Source organism: Ranitomeya variabilis, chromosome 4, assembly GCF_051348905.1.
Source record: "Ranitomeya variabilis isolate aRanVar5 chromosome 4, aRanVar5.hap1, whole genome shotgun sequence".
In the NCBI taxonomy this organism is placed as follows: Eukaryota; Metazoa; Chordata; class Amphibia; order Anura; family Dendrobatidae; genus Ranitomeya; species Ranitomeya variabilis.
In genome coordinates this window covers 713656089-713672081 of record NC_135235.1, presented here as the reverse complement: position 1 = coordinate 713672081, position 15993 = coordinate 713656089, and the positions used below count along the sequence as shown (strand labels likewise).

The following is a 15993-nucleotide window of genomic DNA, read 5'->3' as shown; positions in this document are numbered from 1 at the left end:
TAAATTAGCATATTTCACCCGTCCAATCAAATAAAAGTGTTTTTTAATAACAAACAAAAAAAACATCAAATAATAATGTTCAGTTATGCACTCAATACTTGGTCGGGAATCCTTTGGCAGAAATGACTGCTTCAATGCGGTGTGGCATGGAGGCAATCAGCCTGTGACACTGCTGAGATGTTATGGAGGCCCAGGATGCTTCAATAGCAGCCTTAAGCTCATCCAGAGTGTTGGGTCTTGCGTCTCTCAACTTTCTCTTCACAATATCCCACAGATTCTCTATGGGGTTCAGGTCAGGAGAGTTGGCAGGCCAATTGAGCACAGTAATACCATGGTCAGTAAACCATTTACCAGTGGTTTTGGCACTGTGAGCAGGTGCCAGGTCGTGCTGGAAAATGAAATCTTCTTCTCCATAAAGCATTTCAGCCGATGGAAGCATGAAGTGCTCCAAAATCTCCTGATAGCTAGCTGCATTGACCCTGCCCTTGATGAAACACAGTGGACCAACACCAGCAGCTGACATGGCACCCCACACCATCACTGACTGTGGGTACTTGACACTGGACTTCAGGCATTTTGGCATTTCCTTCTCCCCAGTCTTCCTCCAGACTCTGGCACCTTGATTTCCGAATGACATGCAAAATTTGCTTTCATCAGAAAAAAGTACTTGGGACCACTTAGCAACAGTCCAGTGCTGCTTCTCTGTAGCCCAGGTCAGGCGCTTCTGCCGCTGTTTATGGTTCAAAAGTGGCTTTACCTGGGGAATGCGGCACCTGTAGCCCATTTCCTGCACAAGCCTGTGCACGGTGGCTCTGGATGTTTCCACACCAGGTCTGGAATCGGTCCTTCTCCACAATCTTCCTCAGGGTCCGGTCACCTCTTCTCGTTGTACAGCGTTTTCTGCCACATTGTTTCCTTCCAACAGACTTACCATTGAGGTGACTTGATACAGCACTCTGGGAACAGCCTATTTGTTGAGAAATTTCTTTCTGGGTCTTACCCTCTTGCTTGAGGGTGTCAATGATGGCCTTCTTGATATGTCAGGTCGCTAGTCTTACCCATGATGGGGGTTTTGAGTAATGAACCAGGCAGGGAGTTTTTAAAAGCCTCAGGTATCTTTTGCATGTGTTTAGAGTTAATTAGTTGATTCAGAAGATTAGGGTAATAGGTCGTTTAGAGAACCTTTTCTTGATATGCTAATTTATTGAGACAGGTTTTTTGGGTTATCAGGAGTTGTATGCCAAAATCATCAGTATTAAAACAATAAAAGACCTGACAAATTTCAGTTGGTGGATAATGAATCTATAATATATGAAAGTTTAATTGTAATCATTACATTATGGTAAATAATGAAATTTAACACTATATGCTAATTTTTTGAGAAGGACCTGTATAATTTTATAGGGCGAAACGTCAATTGCATAAGTGGATTATTTTTTTATGTGCAATAAATTTATATTGGCTCAGTGCTTAGCACTGCAGCCTTGCAGCGCTGGAGTCCTGGGTCCCCACCAAGGACTACATCTGCAAAGAGTTTGTATGTTCTCTCCGTGTTTGCGTGGGTTTCCTCCGGGCACTCCGGTTTCCTCCCACATTCCAAAGACATTCTGATAGGGAATTTAGATTGTGAGCCCCATTGGGGACAGCGATGATAATGTGTGCAAAACTGTAAAGCACTGCGGAATATGTTAGCGCTATATAAAAAATAAATAAAAATAAAATTTATGATTTCAGCATCTCTTGCTGGAGTGCCAAATTCCCTTTTTTCTATTTATGGAGTGGAACCCTATTTGAGCACCCTACAAGAGTGCCACACAGCCTTCTAGCACTCATTTCTATCTTTTTCTGACAATTGTAGAATTTTCTAAATTTACTTTTATTGAAGGTGAAGCCTGAAAATCTAACAAAAATTTCTAAGAGATCTAATACTTCTGACAAATCTCTCCTCTTATCCCTTCAAATTCTCTCTGTTGTTCCAAGTAGTGTGCCAAGGGTTCAAGTGTTAAATCAAATATAAACGTTCACAAAGGACACTCCTAGAGATTCAGAGGTTTTAATTTTTACCGTCGGATTTATATACAAGACTCTTACAAAGTTTCTGAAATTACTTGTCATACCTACTTTGTCTAGTACCTGTCTTATCTAGTTACACTTTACCTTATCAAACTCCTCTGCATCTAATCCAACTATCACTCTTATTCTCTCCACTTTTTATTACATCTAAGGGTAAGTTCACACAGCAAAACCTGATCATCTTGGCAGGAAAGAAGCTGCACCAAAAACGCAGGTTTAGGTGCGTTTTTTTCACAAAAAAATGGGCGAGCGCTAGGCGATGTGCCGTCATTGAGTGATGGACCAGAGACGCAGGCTGTAGCGTTTCCGGGTCCATCACTGCTAGCGCAGATGGAGCTAGCAGATGCTCCATCTGCGCTAGTGCTGTGCCAAAGTCGGCACTTGCGTTAGCGCAGTCCGTCAGCGTATGAGTTGAACGGACTGCACTAAAGCAATGTGAACCTAGCCTAATTGCTACCAATTCCTTGAGCAGCATGTCCATGCTCAACTTTCCTCCCACCTCTCATCTAACTCTCTCCTTGACAACCTCCAATCTGGCTTCTGCCCCCACCACTCCACTGAAACTGCCCTGACTAAAATTACTAATGACTTACAGCCAAAGCTAACAGACAGTTCTCCATCATCCTCCTCCTCCCCGATCTGTCCTCTGCCTTTGACACAGTCGACCACTGCCTACTGCTACAGATTCTTCCCTTGATATCAAAGACCTTGCCCTGTCCTGGATCGTCTCTTACCTTTCTGACCGCACATTTAGCATTTCCCATTCCCACACTACCTCCTCATCCCACTCTCTGTTGAAGTCCCTCAAGGCTCTGTCCTGGGGCCCCTACTTTTTTCCATCTATACCCTTGGCCTAGGACAACTCATAAAGTCCCATGACTTCCAGTACCACCTGTATGCGGGCGACACTCAGATCTACCTCTCTGGCCCAGATGTCACCTCTCTGCTGTCCAGAATCCTGGAGTGTCTATCAGCCATATCCACCTTCACCTCTCGCTTCGTAAAACTCAATGTAGACAAAACTCAACTCATCATCTTTCCTCCATCTCATTTTTCTTCCCTACCCGATCTATCTATTATGGTAAACGTCATCACTCTCTCTTCCGCACCTGAAATCCACTGCCTCAGAGTAACTCTCGACTCTGCCCTGTCCTTCAAACCACAAATCCAAACTCTTGCCACCTCCTGTCGCCTCCAACTCATAAATATTTCCAGAATCCGTCCCTTCCTCAGCCCTCAATCTACTAAAATTCTTGTGCATGCTTTCATCATCTCCCGCCTCGATTACTGCAACACCCTCCTCTGTGGCCTCCCCGCCAACTCTCTTGCACCACTCCAGTCTGTCCTCAACTTTACTACCCAACTAATCCACCTCTCTCCTAGCTACTCCCCTGTTTCTCTCCTCTGAAAATCCCTCCACTGGCTCCCAATTCCCCAAAGAATCCAGTTCAAACTACTAACACTGAGCTACAAAGCCATCCACAACCTGTCCCCTCCCTATATCTCTTAACTAATCTCCCAATATCTTCCCTCACGTAATCTTTGATCCTCCCAAGACCTCCTACTCTCCTCCACACTTATTTGATCCTCACACAACTGCCTCCAAGATTTATCCCAAATATCCCCCATCCTCTGGAATTCCACGCCTCAGCAAGTCCGATTATCCACCACCCTGGGGTCATTCAGACAGAACCTGAAAACCCATCTCTTCAGGATAGCTTACAGCCTACAATAACCATTCTGCCGCCTCACCACCACCCGAGCTGCCGCCTCACCACCACCAGAGCTGCTGCACCCCCGACCTTCTGTCTCTTCCCCATTATCCCATAGAATGTAAGTCCGCAAGGACAGGGTCCTCTCCCCTCTGTACCAGTCTGTCATTGTAAATTTGTTTACTGTAAACAATATCTATAATTTTGTATGTAACTGCTGCGCCCCAGAGTCCTGGTCGTTGCAGTAATGTTATTCTTCCACCAGGGGGAGTGATGTTACGTCTGAAGGCACTAAAGGAGATCACTTTACCAGGTATCACAAACCATACTTCAAACTCCAGACCTCCAGGGGGAGCTACGCTCCTATCTATTAAGGCACTCCTCACAATTAGGTAAAACTGGTGGTTTGGATAGGAAGTTGGGCAGAAGCTGACTGGACTTGATCCAGGAAGAACCCTGTCAGGCAGACAGGGGAAGGAGGAACATCACAGAGCTGCAGACAGGTCCCTGACAGTGGTGGGATCCTGTCAGAGGCCTAGACAGAGGGTCACGGAGCTGCGCCTGCCCCACGTGCGGCAGCATCCTAAGGAAGGACACTAAAGAGAATTGTATTGTAGAGGGTGATAAACGAAGTCATAGCACAAGGAGAGGAAAACCAGAAAGAGTAATGCCCTGCAAAAGGCTGCCTCCTTCTGAGGCGCAGAAGCCGGTGGCCGGAACAACAAGGAAGCAATCGTCTCCAAGCCTTGCTTCAGAGACCGGCAGGACAGTTAATTCCACGTTAGCTGCCCGACCTTACACCCAGGAGGCACGGTGGCAACTTGTGGGGGCTGGGGCGTCGTAGGGTCCCTGTAAAAAGCCTCAGGCCATCAGTCATACGGGTTTGTCCTATCCATACCATCTGGGGGACAGAGAGAAAGAGAAATAACATCTAGAACACCAACATCAGTTGTGAGGACCTCACCGAGAAGCTCAGCAGGGAGGTACTACAACACACAGGCGCTAGAGGAAGGCTACTGATTTCCACCTGGATCAGGGGACTCTGGATTTGCCTTCAGACTGGCCGGACACTGCCTACCCTGTGGTCTGTACCCTGGACTGTGGATGCTGAAGCCTTCAGTAAAAGGTAAAGAGACTGCAACCTTGTGTCCTCGTTATTCACTGCGCCTTACATCATCCACCATTCACCATCTACACTCTGGGAAGCCCTGGGGATACACTTCACCTGTGGGAATGTATACCATCTAACTGCCATCACATCACCCCAGCAGACCCCTAAGCAGCGTCGGTCACCCTGACCGAATACCACAGGTGGCGTCATGAACATTATTATCTCATAAGAACTCTCCCTTTTATTGGATGCCCCTCAAAGAGCCACGGGCCGGGTTGGGCCACCGTGACATTCCCATCAAGAACCGAAGGACCCAGTACCGAGTACCCCATTGCCCTTACGTGGGGGCGCTCCATAACCCCTTCTCATGTATAGCACCATGGAATTAATGGCGCTATATAAATAATAATGTCCGTCGAACATTTGTGACCGCACTTTTACCTTTCAGAAAGCCCACCTGAGCTGATGACACTAGAGCTAGGAGTATCCCTGCCAACCTGTTTGCCATAAGTTTGGAAATTATTTTAATATACTGGTTTATCAGAGAGATAGGTCTATAGGAAGCTGGATCCTATGCGCTTTTTCCATCTTTTGGTATCAAGCTTTTATGAGCCATATTGGTTCCCCCAACAAGTCTTCACCTTGTAAGTATCTCATTATACCATTTAGTTAGAATAGGAGCTATTTGTTGGGTCATGAGTCATGACTCATGACTTTAAAGAAATCACCTGTGAACCCATCAGGACAGTGAGCTTTTCCTTCTGGTAGACCACCAATAGAGCTCTTCACCTCTTCCTCCGTAACAAGGACACTTGGCACAATCAAATATGTTTCTGTGAAATTAGGCATTGTAAGTTTACTCAAAAAATCTCTGCTTCTGTCATCCCCCTGTGACTCATCTTAGTATAAGTTTCCATAAAAATCCCTCAGGATTGAGCTTATCTCTTTGGGATAATCCACTACTAGACCCTCTTTATTCTTAAGTTTTATTATATTTTTTTCCCCTTTCTTCCTTTTGCCAAATTTGCTAGTAGCCTGCCCACTTTATCCCCAAACCTCCTCAACTCAATGTCCATTTGTGTCTTCCTAAACATTCCTTCTTTTCTGCTCATTCTTTAACAATTTTTGGGGCCTCCTTCCAGTTTTCTCTGGCCTTTTCAGTTTTTTTTGTCATCCGAAGACTACACATTTTTCTCTGTTTATTGCTAAACTCTTCATATTTGATTGACTTTTATTTAGTGTATACAAATAAGATACTAATTTCTCTCTCAAAACTATCTTTCCTACCTAAGTTGGCATCTTGAAATTATGTGAATGTGAATGAATATGTGAAATTATTTTTCTTCCCACCATTGTTACAATATCACTTTAACCCCTTTCTGCCATCAGACGTATTATTCCATCCATGTGACCTGGGACCTAATTCCCATGGATGGACTAGTACGTCCCATGCAATCAGCTGCGCTCATGGGGGAGCGCAGCTGATCACAGCCGGGTGTCAGATGATTATCAGAGGTGACACCCAGTACTAAAGTGCCAGGAGCGGTCACGGACCACTCCTGGCATTTTAAACCCTGGAACACTGCGATCAAACATGACTACAGCATTCCGGAGCTGGCAGAGGGGCTGAAAGACCCTCTGCCCTTGGATCGGAGATCCCACAGCATGATGCTGGGTCCCGATTGCTGCCATGGAGACCCGATGTCATCATGATGACATCCGGGTCTCTACTGCTGAGAGACTTCCGGTCATGTGCAGTGATGACCAGGAAGTCTCTCTGGTCAGTGTGCAACTCCGTGCAGCACTGAAAGCTTCTATAGCATGCAGCTCTGCATGTTATAGAAGCGATCAGCCTGCACAAAATGAGTGTCTCATAGTGAGACACAGTGTAAACTAAGAAATAAATAAAAAATGTAAATAATTGCAAAAATTTTAAATCAGTATTTATTCAATCACTAAATATTTAAATAAAAAAAATCTACACAATAAATGTACACATTTAGTATTGCCTCATCCGTAACGACCCGACCTAGAAAACTGTCCCACTAGTTAACCCCTTTAGTGAACGCCATAAAAAAAAGTTTAAAAAAAATGCTTTATCATCATACCGCCGAACAAAAAGTGTAATAACACACTATCAAAGAGACGGATATAAATAAACGTGGTACCGCTGAAAACATCATCTTGTCCCACAAAAAACAATCCCCCATACCGCATCATCAGCGGAAAAATTGAAAAGTTATAGCTGTCAGAATAAAGTGATGCAAAAATAATTATTTTTTATGTAAAAGTTTTTATTGTATAAAAACGGCAAAACATAAACCTGAAGAATGCTCTATCAATGGAGGAATCACATAATATTAAAAAGAAATCCAAAAGGACGGTCAGCAACATGAATTCTCGCTCGTGTTCCAGCGATGCTTTCTTTTCGTAAGCTTGAACATTCTGGTAGACATTCGAGCAGCTTCTTGGGTAGAAAGATCTTTAGACGACTGCCGCTGCGATTTCCATGATCATCTTCCGGCTTGTCTTCGACAGCCATTTCCCCTCCGTGCGCCACATCCTCTCCTCCGCGTCCAAAACTCACTCCGCTTTAATGTGCACACACAATAATTACAAGCAAACAGGTCACAGGTGAGGATGTTACTTTTAGTAGCCATTCAAACCCATTTGTGTCCACTTCTGCGCATGTTATCAGGCCAAAATCACCAGGGTATGTAAACATTTGATCAGGGTCATTTCGTTGTTTTGGGTTGTCATTATGATTTAAAGAGAGAAAACACAGTGGTTTGACAATAAATGGCTTCACCCAACCACTAACCATGAGTGGAGAAAAAGCTTTGGTGTTATCATTCATATTCTCTGAAAAAAAAAGGCCAAGAAAGCAAAAATTCTGTCGGGGTTTGTAAACTTTTGAGCACAACTGTAGTATCCAATTGCTCAAAAGAAACAAAAAAAAGGTTTTTGGTCCGAATTAGGTGCATATACATTAATTACACTCATTTCCCCTTCATTCACTTCTAATTTAACATTATGTATCACTCTTCTATATCGCGCTCTACCTGTTTGACTTTGTGTGGAAACTTTTTGTGCAATAATATTAACACTCCTGATTTTCTCCTCTCTCCTTCAGATCCGTAAACCTCCCCACCCACAATTTTTTAATTTTGAAAATGTCTTCATTTCTCCAATGTGTTTCCTGTATTACGGCAATATCTGCTTTCCACTTCTTTAAATGCCTTAAGACCAGCATTCTTCTTGTTGGGGCTCCGAGCTGGGTTACATATTACACAGCTGCACCAAATGTTTCCGATTTAATTCCGTCCTACATTGTACTCCGGCATGTCTACCCCTATAGCAAACACCCCCTTGCCCAATAACAACAAAAATAACAACCACCTAATCTTTTCTCTCCACTTTGTTTCTTGTGGCCATTTGACTTGTTGAATGTAAAATTTGATGGAATCATTAGCGGACACATGTCACGTTTGGAGAGCCCCTGATGTACCTAAACAGTAGAAACACCCCACAAGTGACACCGTTTTGGAAAATGGACCCCTTATGGAAATTATTTAGATGTGTATTGAGCACCTTAAACCCACAGGTGCTTCACAAAAGTTTATAACGTTAAGCCGTGAAAAAAGAAAAAAATCACATTTTCCCACAAAAATAATTTTTAGCTGCAAATTTTGTATTTTCATGAGGGCAAAAGGAGAAAACAGACCCCAAAGTTTGTTACTCAATTTTTCCTGAGTTCAGCGATACCCCATATGTGGTTGAAAACTTACTGTTGAGGCACAGTGCAAAGCTCAGAAGGAAGAGCGCCATATTACAGTGCAGGTTTTGCTGCACTTGTTTGAGGGTGCCATATTACATTGACAGAGCCCCTGATGTGCCAGAAGAGTAGACCCCCCTTAAGTGACCCCATTTTACCATTAAACATCTCAATTAATTCATCTAGGGGTGCAGTGATTATATTGACACCACAGGTGTGACACAAAGTTTTATACCATTGTGAAGAAGTGAAGAGAAAAAATTTTACACTTTTACCACCAAGATTGTGTGTTAGCCCCGAGTTTTACATTTTCACACTGGGAAATGGGTAAAAATTGCACCAGAATTTGTCCCACAATTTCTACTGAATGTAGAAATAAAATGGATTCAATGTGTAGCGGCGCTAATGTAAGTGTATCAGGTCAGCTGCAAGTATAGCCCTAGACCACTTAGGGAGATATTGAAAAAAGAGCACAATACTTGCCCTATAAAACAAAATGCATGGGTTAGACACCAAAATGATGTTGATTACCTGTAAGATGAGAGAAAGCTTTGTGATGTTTGACAATGAAGAGATTCAAATCAAGGTGTGTAGCCTCAAACTAAAGTGAGAGGGGAAAGGGGTAATTAGTATAAATGCAACCTGTCAAGGTACTGTAAGATGTCTTGGGTGTATTGAAACCCTCTTATAAAATATGTATTTATAACCCAGAAAGTTTCCAAAGGGCAATATTGAGAGAGCTTAGTGATGTAATAAACCAAGATATGCTACAAGCAATAAACGTTCCTCCAGGTTGTGAAGCATCCACGTACGGTGGACAAATCTATTGGCAGGACTTCTAAAATAAACGTTCGGTACCTGTATCAAAGGTACGGGTGCGGGTTATTCCAAGACTGTCAGAGACACCTTGCCGGTAGCAGTGGAATAAAAGTACTTATACTTAGCTTCTTTTCCTTAGGCGTCGGCTTGTACGTGAGTCCCAAAGCCTTCTAAGGCCTGTTTCACACGTCAGTGGCTCCGGTCCGTGAGGTGAAAGTTTCCTCACGTACCGGAGACACTGACACACGTAGACACATTAAAATCAATGCTTCTGTGCAGATGTCATTGATTTTTTTGCGGACCGTGTGTCCGTGTGCCAAACGCGGAGACATGTCAGTGTTCGTGGGAGCGCACGGATGACACAGACCCATTAAAGTCAATGGGTGATTGTAAACACGTACCGCACACTTCCCCTGACGAAGCAGTCTTTGGATACCGCGACACGCGTTGGGTCCTTCCACCCAGCGGTCTAGCTCTCACCACCAGCTGCTTAGGCATCTTTACTTGCCTGCTGGCCCATCTTGGGACACTCTTTCATCTAGCTTGGGCTCTGACTGAGTCAGGACCCTCAGCACTGTCACTTTTGTGAGTATTTGTTTACATCGCTGGCCACTTTATATTGTTTCTGGGGCCCTTCTTGATAGGATTCAGGTTTACATCTTCATGGGCACAGGGTGCACTGTGTTCTCCCTTTCAGGGTAGTAGGTCCTTGGCTATTTACTTTCTTCCCTGACAGCTAGCAATAGTGTCTTTTTTTGATACTCAGCATTATATTGCAATATATATATATTTTTTCTAGTATTGCATTATTTGCGTATGCCAGGTGGTTGTTTGTTATGATAGACATTTATATTTGTACCTTTATATAATGGGATGCATTACGAGCAGACCTAAGGGTGGATATGTGTATTTCTCATGTTTTTATACTGTTTTTAACATTGTTTATTAATAAAGCCGTTCCTTTTTTCATTATTTATTGGTGGTGTGCAGTTTTCATGGGTGGCTACTTTTCTTCTTGAGTTAGCTCACGTACCGCACACGGATGACGTCCGTGTGCTGTCCGTGTGCGTTTTCCAAATTTTAGGGTTAACATTTGAAGCAAATGTAGCAATTGCCAGACAAGTGTCTAGACATTGATTGGGACAAAGCTAAACTTAAGTCTAGACATCATTTTGGCCTCTGAGGTGAAGTTGTCAACTTATCAGAGTGCTGGCATCTTCAGACTCTGCTGACTGCCTAATATTATGCCCCCTCGTGTGGACACAGAGAAGCTAATTACTTTGGTGGAGCAACATCCGGAATTATGGGACACACGATGCGAAGGATACCGTGACAGGCTGGCGATTGAACGGGCTTGGTTTGCTGTAGCTGCGCAGCTGTACCCCAGACGTGGTTGGTCCACATATTCACCCGCAAAGCAGGCAAAGTTTGGTAAGTTACCCCATAGGTGTTTCTTGTTGTATTAAACATAAATTTCAGAGAAACATATGACCAAAATTCATATTGTGCATTATATATGTTAGGGTCCATGTCTTAGCATCATAACCATTGGGCTTATGTGTTCTTAATATTTATATTTACATGGACCTTATCATATACACTTTACAAGATTCTTACTACTTTCCAGTATGTTCCCTGTGTTTGATTATTTTCGCATGAAGCATGCTTGTTTAGAATTGTTAAAAAATGCAGTGTGTGTTTGTGTCAGCATTTTAGGTTTTGTGTGTATATTTTGTTTTTTAAAAGTGTTTTTGTCATGTTTGAAAATACTAAAGAAGACCTAGGTAACTGAAGGCCTAGTTGTCTGGCATGTTCACAACCTGCATTTTTGGCACACAATTCCCTGCTGTTCAAAAACCTGGTACATGAGATTTGGCAAAGTGAACTGTATTCAAGCATATCTCCATAGATGTCTAACATTATTTTCTCTTAGGCTTTACAATGTTTTATGGGGTCAGATTTTGAAATTGACCGTTGGACTATATGCCAAAAGTCAAGCTTTTAAAGTCTCTTTTCCTTTTTTAGATGTTTAAATTTATGTGAAAATATAATGTTAAACATGTAAGGATCAACATGTGCTGACTGTTTTTGTCATAACAAAACCAGGATTTATTTAAAAATGTAGTGTTTGATTTTAACATGTCTTGCTGGCCACACCACAGTTTGTGTGTGTGACTGATTGAAAGCAAATGTTTCCACTTAATTAATGCCATCATCCACAATTATTCACACAAGGCAAGCCCTTACATATGTCTAATGGCCAATGCAACTTGTGTTAATGTTTGTGTTGTTAGACACACACACAGTCATGCAGCCTATGTTTTGGGCAAGCGTTCATAACAGTACTCATGCTATTTAGATCTTACTTGTAAATATTACAACATGGTGCAAAAGGGTCACACAATTATTACTCAGAAATGTTTGTTTTAATTTTTTCTAAAATTAGTTTACAGCCAGGCATGATGATCACAAGCATAATACTTTGAAACTATAACATAGATGAACACATTGTGTTGTTTAAGGAATATGTTGTTATTTGTGGGAATGTGACTTGTTGTGTCTCTACTTTTCCTACAGTTGATTTGGTTCAACGGTGATGGCGCTCAGCCAGGGACCAATTTAGGCGGGAATTTAATCCCCTACCCTCCACAGCAGGTGCAACAAAAAGAGGAAATATGTTTACTACCGCAACTTAGCCTTTCTTCGCCCAATCATGGAGATAAATCAGTAAGTGTGACTGTGTATGATTGACCAAACATATTAAAATACCTTTTTTTTTGGTTTTAATTTGTATGATCACACAACAGGGATCCACAAGTGATACAAACATCCGAGCAGGGAAAACGTCCAGCCCAGCACGTGGTAGAAGCCCAAAGAGTTGATTAATCCATTTTCATGAAAAAGGCAAGAATTTGATGTATTAAAATCCAATAACCTTTATTGAAACAAATCCATAAAATAGTCGATACCAATAGTTGTTTAGGCATAGTATCACACATCAGCCCTCGCTGTACGCGTTTCAAACACAAACGTGTTCTTAGTCTGCAGCTGAACACTAAGAACACGTTTGTGTTTGAAACGCGAACAGCGAGGGCTGATGTGTGATACTATGCCTAAACAACTATTGGTATCGACTATTTTATGGATTTGTTTCAATAAAGGTTATTGGATTTTAATACATCAAATTCTTGCCTTTTTCATGGAAATGGATTAATCAACTCTTTATATTCAAATAACTACACTGTATTTTAACACATTTACAAAGCTTCACCATGTTACAAAATTCTGGGACAGATTTTACCCATAGTTATTTTTCCCAAGTACATTTGTGCTTACAATAATCATCATATTTATATGTTTCATTACAAAATACAAACATGTTAAAAAATAATCCTAAAGTGTTTAAAAAATATATATTTAACAAACGTTGTTTAAAATTTGGTTAGCATTGTGAACTAAACTGTTAATGTTATTTGCTAATAGGACTGATGACAACCTTGATGACTCGGATGACTCGCCAACAGCCACATCACTGCCATGTACCTCGGCATCGGAGACGGAAGCCCCAGCAGACCCGACACCCACAACACAGCCTGATGAGCAGGTGTCTGATGCTGCTGAAACCTCCACTGATGCTGGTCCTGGAAGCACACAAACAGCTGCCCCAAGCACTTCACAAACAACAGCCCCAAGCACTTCACAAACAGCAGCCCCAAGCACTTCACAAACAACAGCCCCAAGCACTTCTCAAACAGCAGCCCCAGCACCACAGGCAGCATCAACAGCAAATCTACCTATGTATCTAACACACTCTCCGAGATAGGCGAACTAGGCGACAGGAACAGCCATGTATGCTGCCCGAGCTCATTGATGCTAGAGTTTTATCCATACTCAATTCCATGACACCAGAAACTGCTGTAGATAGGTTTTGTCGCTCACTGTCTCCTTGCCTTGGCAAAGTTCCTGATGGACGGCAGGAACGAGTACGTGCTGCAATCTTGACCCTCATTGCTGCAAGCCAAGGAGAGCAGGAACCCAACCAGGTGCTAGGGCCCATTGAACAATGGCGAGCTGCCCAACATCAAATACAGATGCCATCTGCTACCAATACAACAAATGACCAAAATGTAGGTACCCAACAAACACAGGAAAGGCCTGCACCCTCGTCCATGCTTCCACCTCCTGCTGTAAGACCTCGTTATCCCCAAAGGTCTGCTCCAGTTTGGTTTCCTCCTGCTCATAGCTACACCCATGATTATGGACAAATGTCCGATCCTACCTCTGTGCCCCATTCACGTGGCAGTAGCCAGCAATACGGACAAATGTCCGATCCTACCTCTGTGCCCCATTCACGTGGCAGTAGCCAGCAATACGGACAAATGTCCGATCCTACCTCTGTGCCTCTGTCCTGTGCCAGTAGCAAGCAATATTGGCAAATGTCTGCTCCTACCTCTGTGCCTCATGCCCGTGCCACAACTCAGCAATATTGGCAAAGGTCTGTTCCAAGCCACACCTACAGCCAACATTCCGAATCCCTGTCCTCCAGCATGTCTGTGGGTGATAGTAGTGGTGCTCATTTTGCAATTCCACAGCCCTACAATATGCCATCAAGGCAACAGACACATATGGTCACACAATTTGTTCCATCAAACCGTATGGCAAGAGGTGAGCCCTATAGTAGTTCCCAATCATATGTGAGCCAGATTGGCCAGTCAGAACCTACTTTACCTCAACCACAAAGTGATGATGCCACATTTTTGAAAGAGACAGACCAAACGCAACCTTATACCCCATCTACATCAGGAACAGCATCAGTTTTGCACACTGAACCACCTCAAACAACCACATGCCAGCCCACAGTGACTACAGGACAAATGCCCACACCCTCAAGCAGCCCTGAACGTGTCAGCGCAGAAAATATCACAGATGAATCTTTCTCCAGTCATGGTGACTTTGTGGATTTAGAAGGAACATAACTCTGTTTTGTTTGATTTTTGTTGTTAAAGTTAGCTTGATTTGTCAGACACAATTGGCTGACTAAATGTGTTTGCTGAAAAATAAAACACATTGTTCAAATGTTAATATGTCTTGTTTAGTTTTGAATGTATATGTAATTTGCACACTACTTTATTGATATGAGCATAATCATAATGTGAAACACATTTTTCTCAACAAAAAAAAAAAAAGGTTAAGCAGTAGGTCACACTAACTCATCCATATATTGCAAATACACAATTTCCAAAAAGGATGGTGTAATTAATAATCCATCATGGCTTCAAAATAATGGTAAAGGATGAGACGGTGGTGATGCACGCAGCTACAGTGACTCTCAGTGAGGTTTTTAAAGATGCGGCCTCTCAAAGACTCAACTGCGTTGATCTATTTTCCATGGCAAAGTAGCTTTGTAAATGTACATTTAGATTACAGTATGTCTGAATAACATGATCTAACGGTCACACACTCTTCTTCAAAATCACACTCAATGAGGGCGGGTCTTAGTTATTTGTTTGTAGTACACAATTATGTGACCAAATCAATACTTTCAGACATGGGATATTTCGGACAACCACAGTAAACACATTAGAATGAGGTATTAGTTATTTGAAATGGGTAGCAATGGGTTTTAGACACACACATGTATCAGTTACCCACATCAAATGTAAGCTCGCAACCCACGTCAAGGGTCCTCATTGCCTTGCGAGACCCTAACAAATTTTGACATAAATATAAAAAAAATGTTTATTAAAACAAAAAAAAAAAAAAAGGGTAACATTAGTTGTGCTCCTCCATTTGCCATTGCACACTACCCTCTGGTGTTAAAAAAATAATCTGCAAAAATATTCCTCACTATAAGGGCAGACTGAGATACTCGTGGAGCATGGTCTCTATCCTCTGATAATGCCACATTAACCACTCTCCCATCATCAACATCATCCAAGGCTGGTTCTTGTTGTCTGCAGAAATTATGCAAAACAGTTGCCTTTATGACTGCCTGTACATTTTGGGGATGCTTTTGGATTTGGGTTTCAAATATACGTCATCTTGAAGTCAAGATTCCAAAAGCACACTCAACCAATCACCGGGCTTTCATCAGTCGAGTGTTAAAAATTCTTCTCCGGTTATCCAAACCTCGACGTGGAAAGGGTCTCATAACGTGCCTTGAGAGTGCAAAACCCTCATCAGCAACCATGATAAATGGTGCAGGTGGGCCTGATGCACCAGGAAGCACACATGGTTGTGGAAGATTTAGATTAGTCTCAGCAAGTCGCCGAGCTAATCTTGAAGCTCTAAAGATGCGAGCATCAGAGGCACTCCCATATGCCCCAATGTCAGCAAGAACAAAACAGTAGTTGCTGTCAGCTACAGCCAGGAGCACAACAGAAAAATATTTTTTATAATTAAAAAAACGGGAACCAGAGTTTGGCGGCTTTTTGACACGAATGTGTTTACCATCCAGGGCACCAATGCAGTTTGGAAACTCAGTGGCTTCCATGAAACCCTGG

General features: G+C 42.5%; 1 protein-coding gene across 2 annotated transcripts in view; it reads left to right on the top strand.

The window, feature by feature from the left end:
* The window catches only part of LOC143766563 (uncharacterized), a 32511-nt gene extending 17082 nt beyond the window's left edge, over positions 1-15429 (top strand). The window contains exons 1-3 of one of the 2 annotated variants that reach the window (XM_077254341.1): positions 1336-10921; positions 12068-12217; positions 12974-15429. In XM_077254341.1, the coding sequence (XP_077110456.1) occupies positions 13342-14466 (1125 nt within the window). In that variant the 5' untranslated portion in view covers positions 1336-10921; positions 12068-12217; positions 12974-13341 and the 3' untranslated portion in view covers positions 14467-15429. Of the gene's footprint in view, positions 1-1335; positions 10922-12067; positions 12218-12973 lie in introns of those variants that run through there. The other variant, XM_077254342.1, reaches the window with a different exon arrangement.
* Positions 15430-15993: the final 564 nt, after the last annotated feature.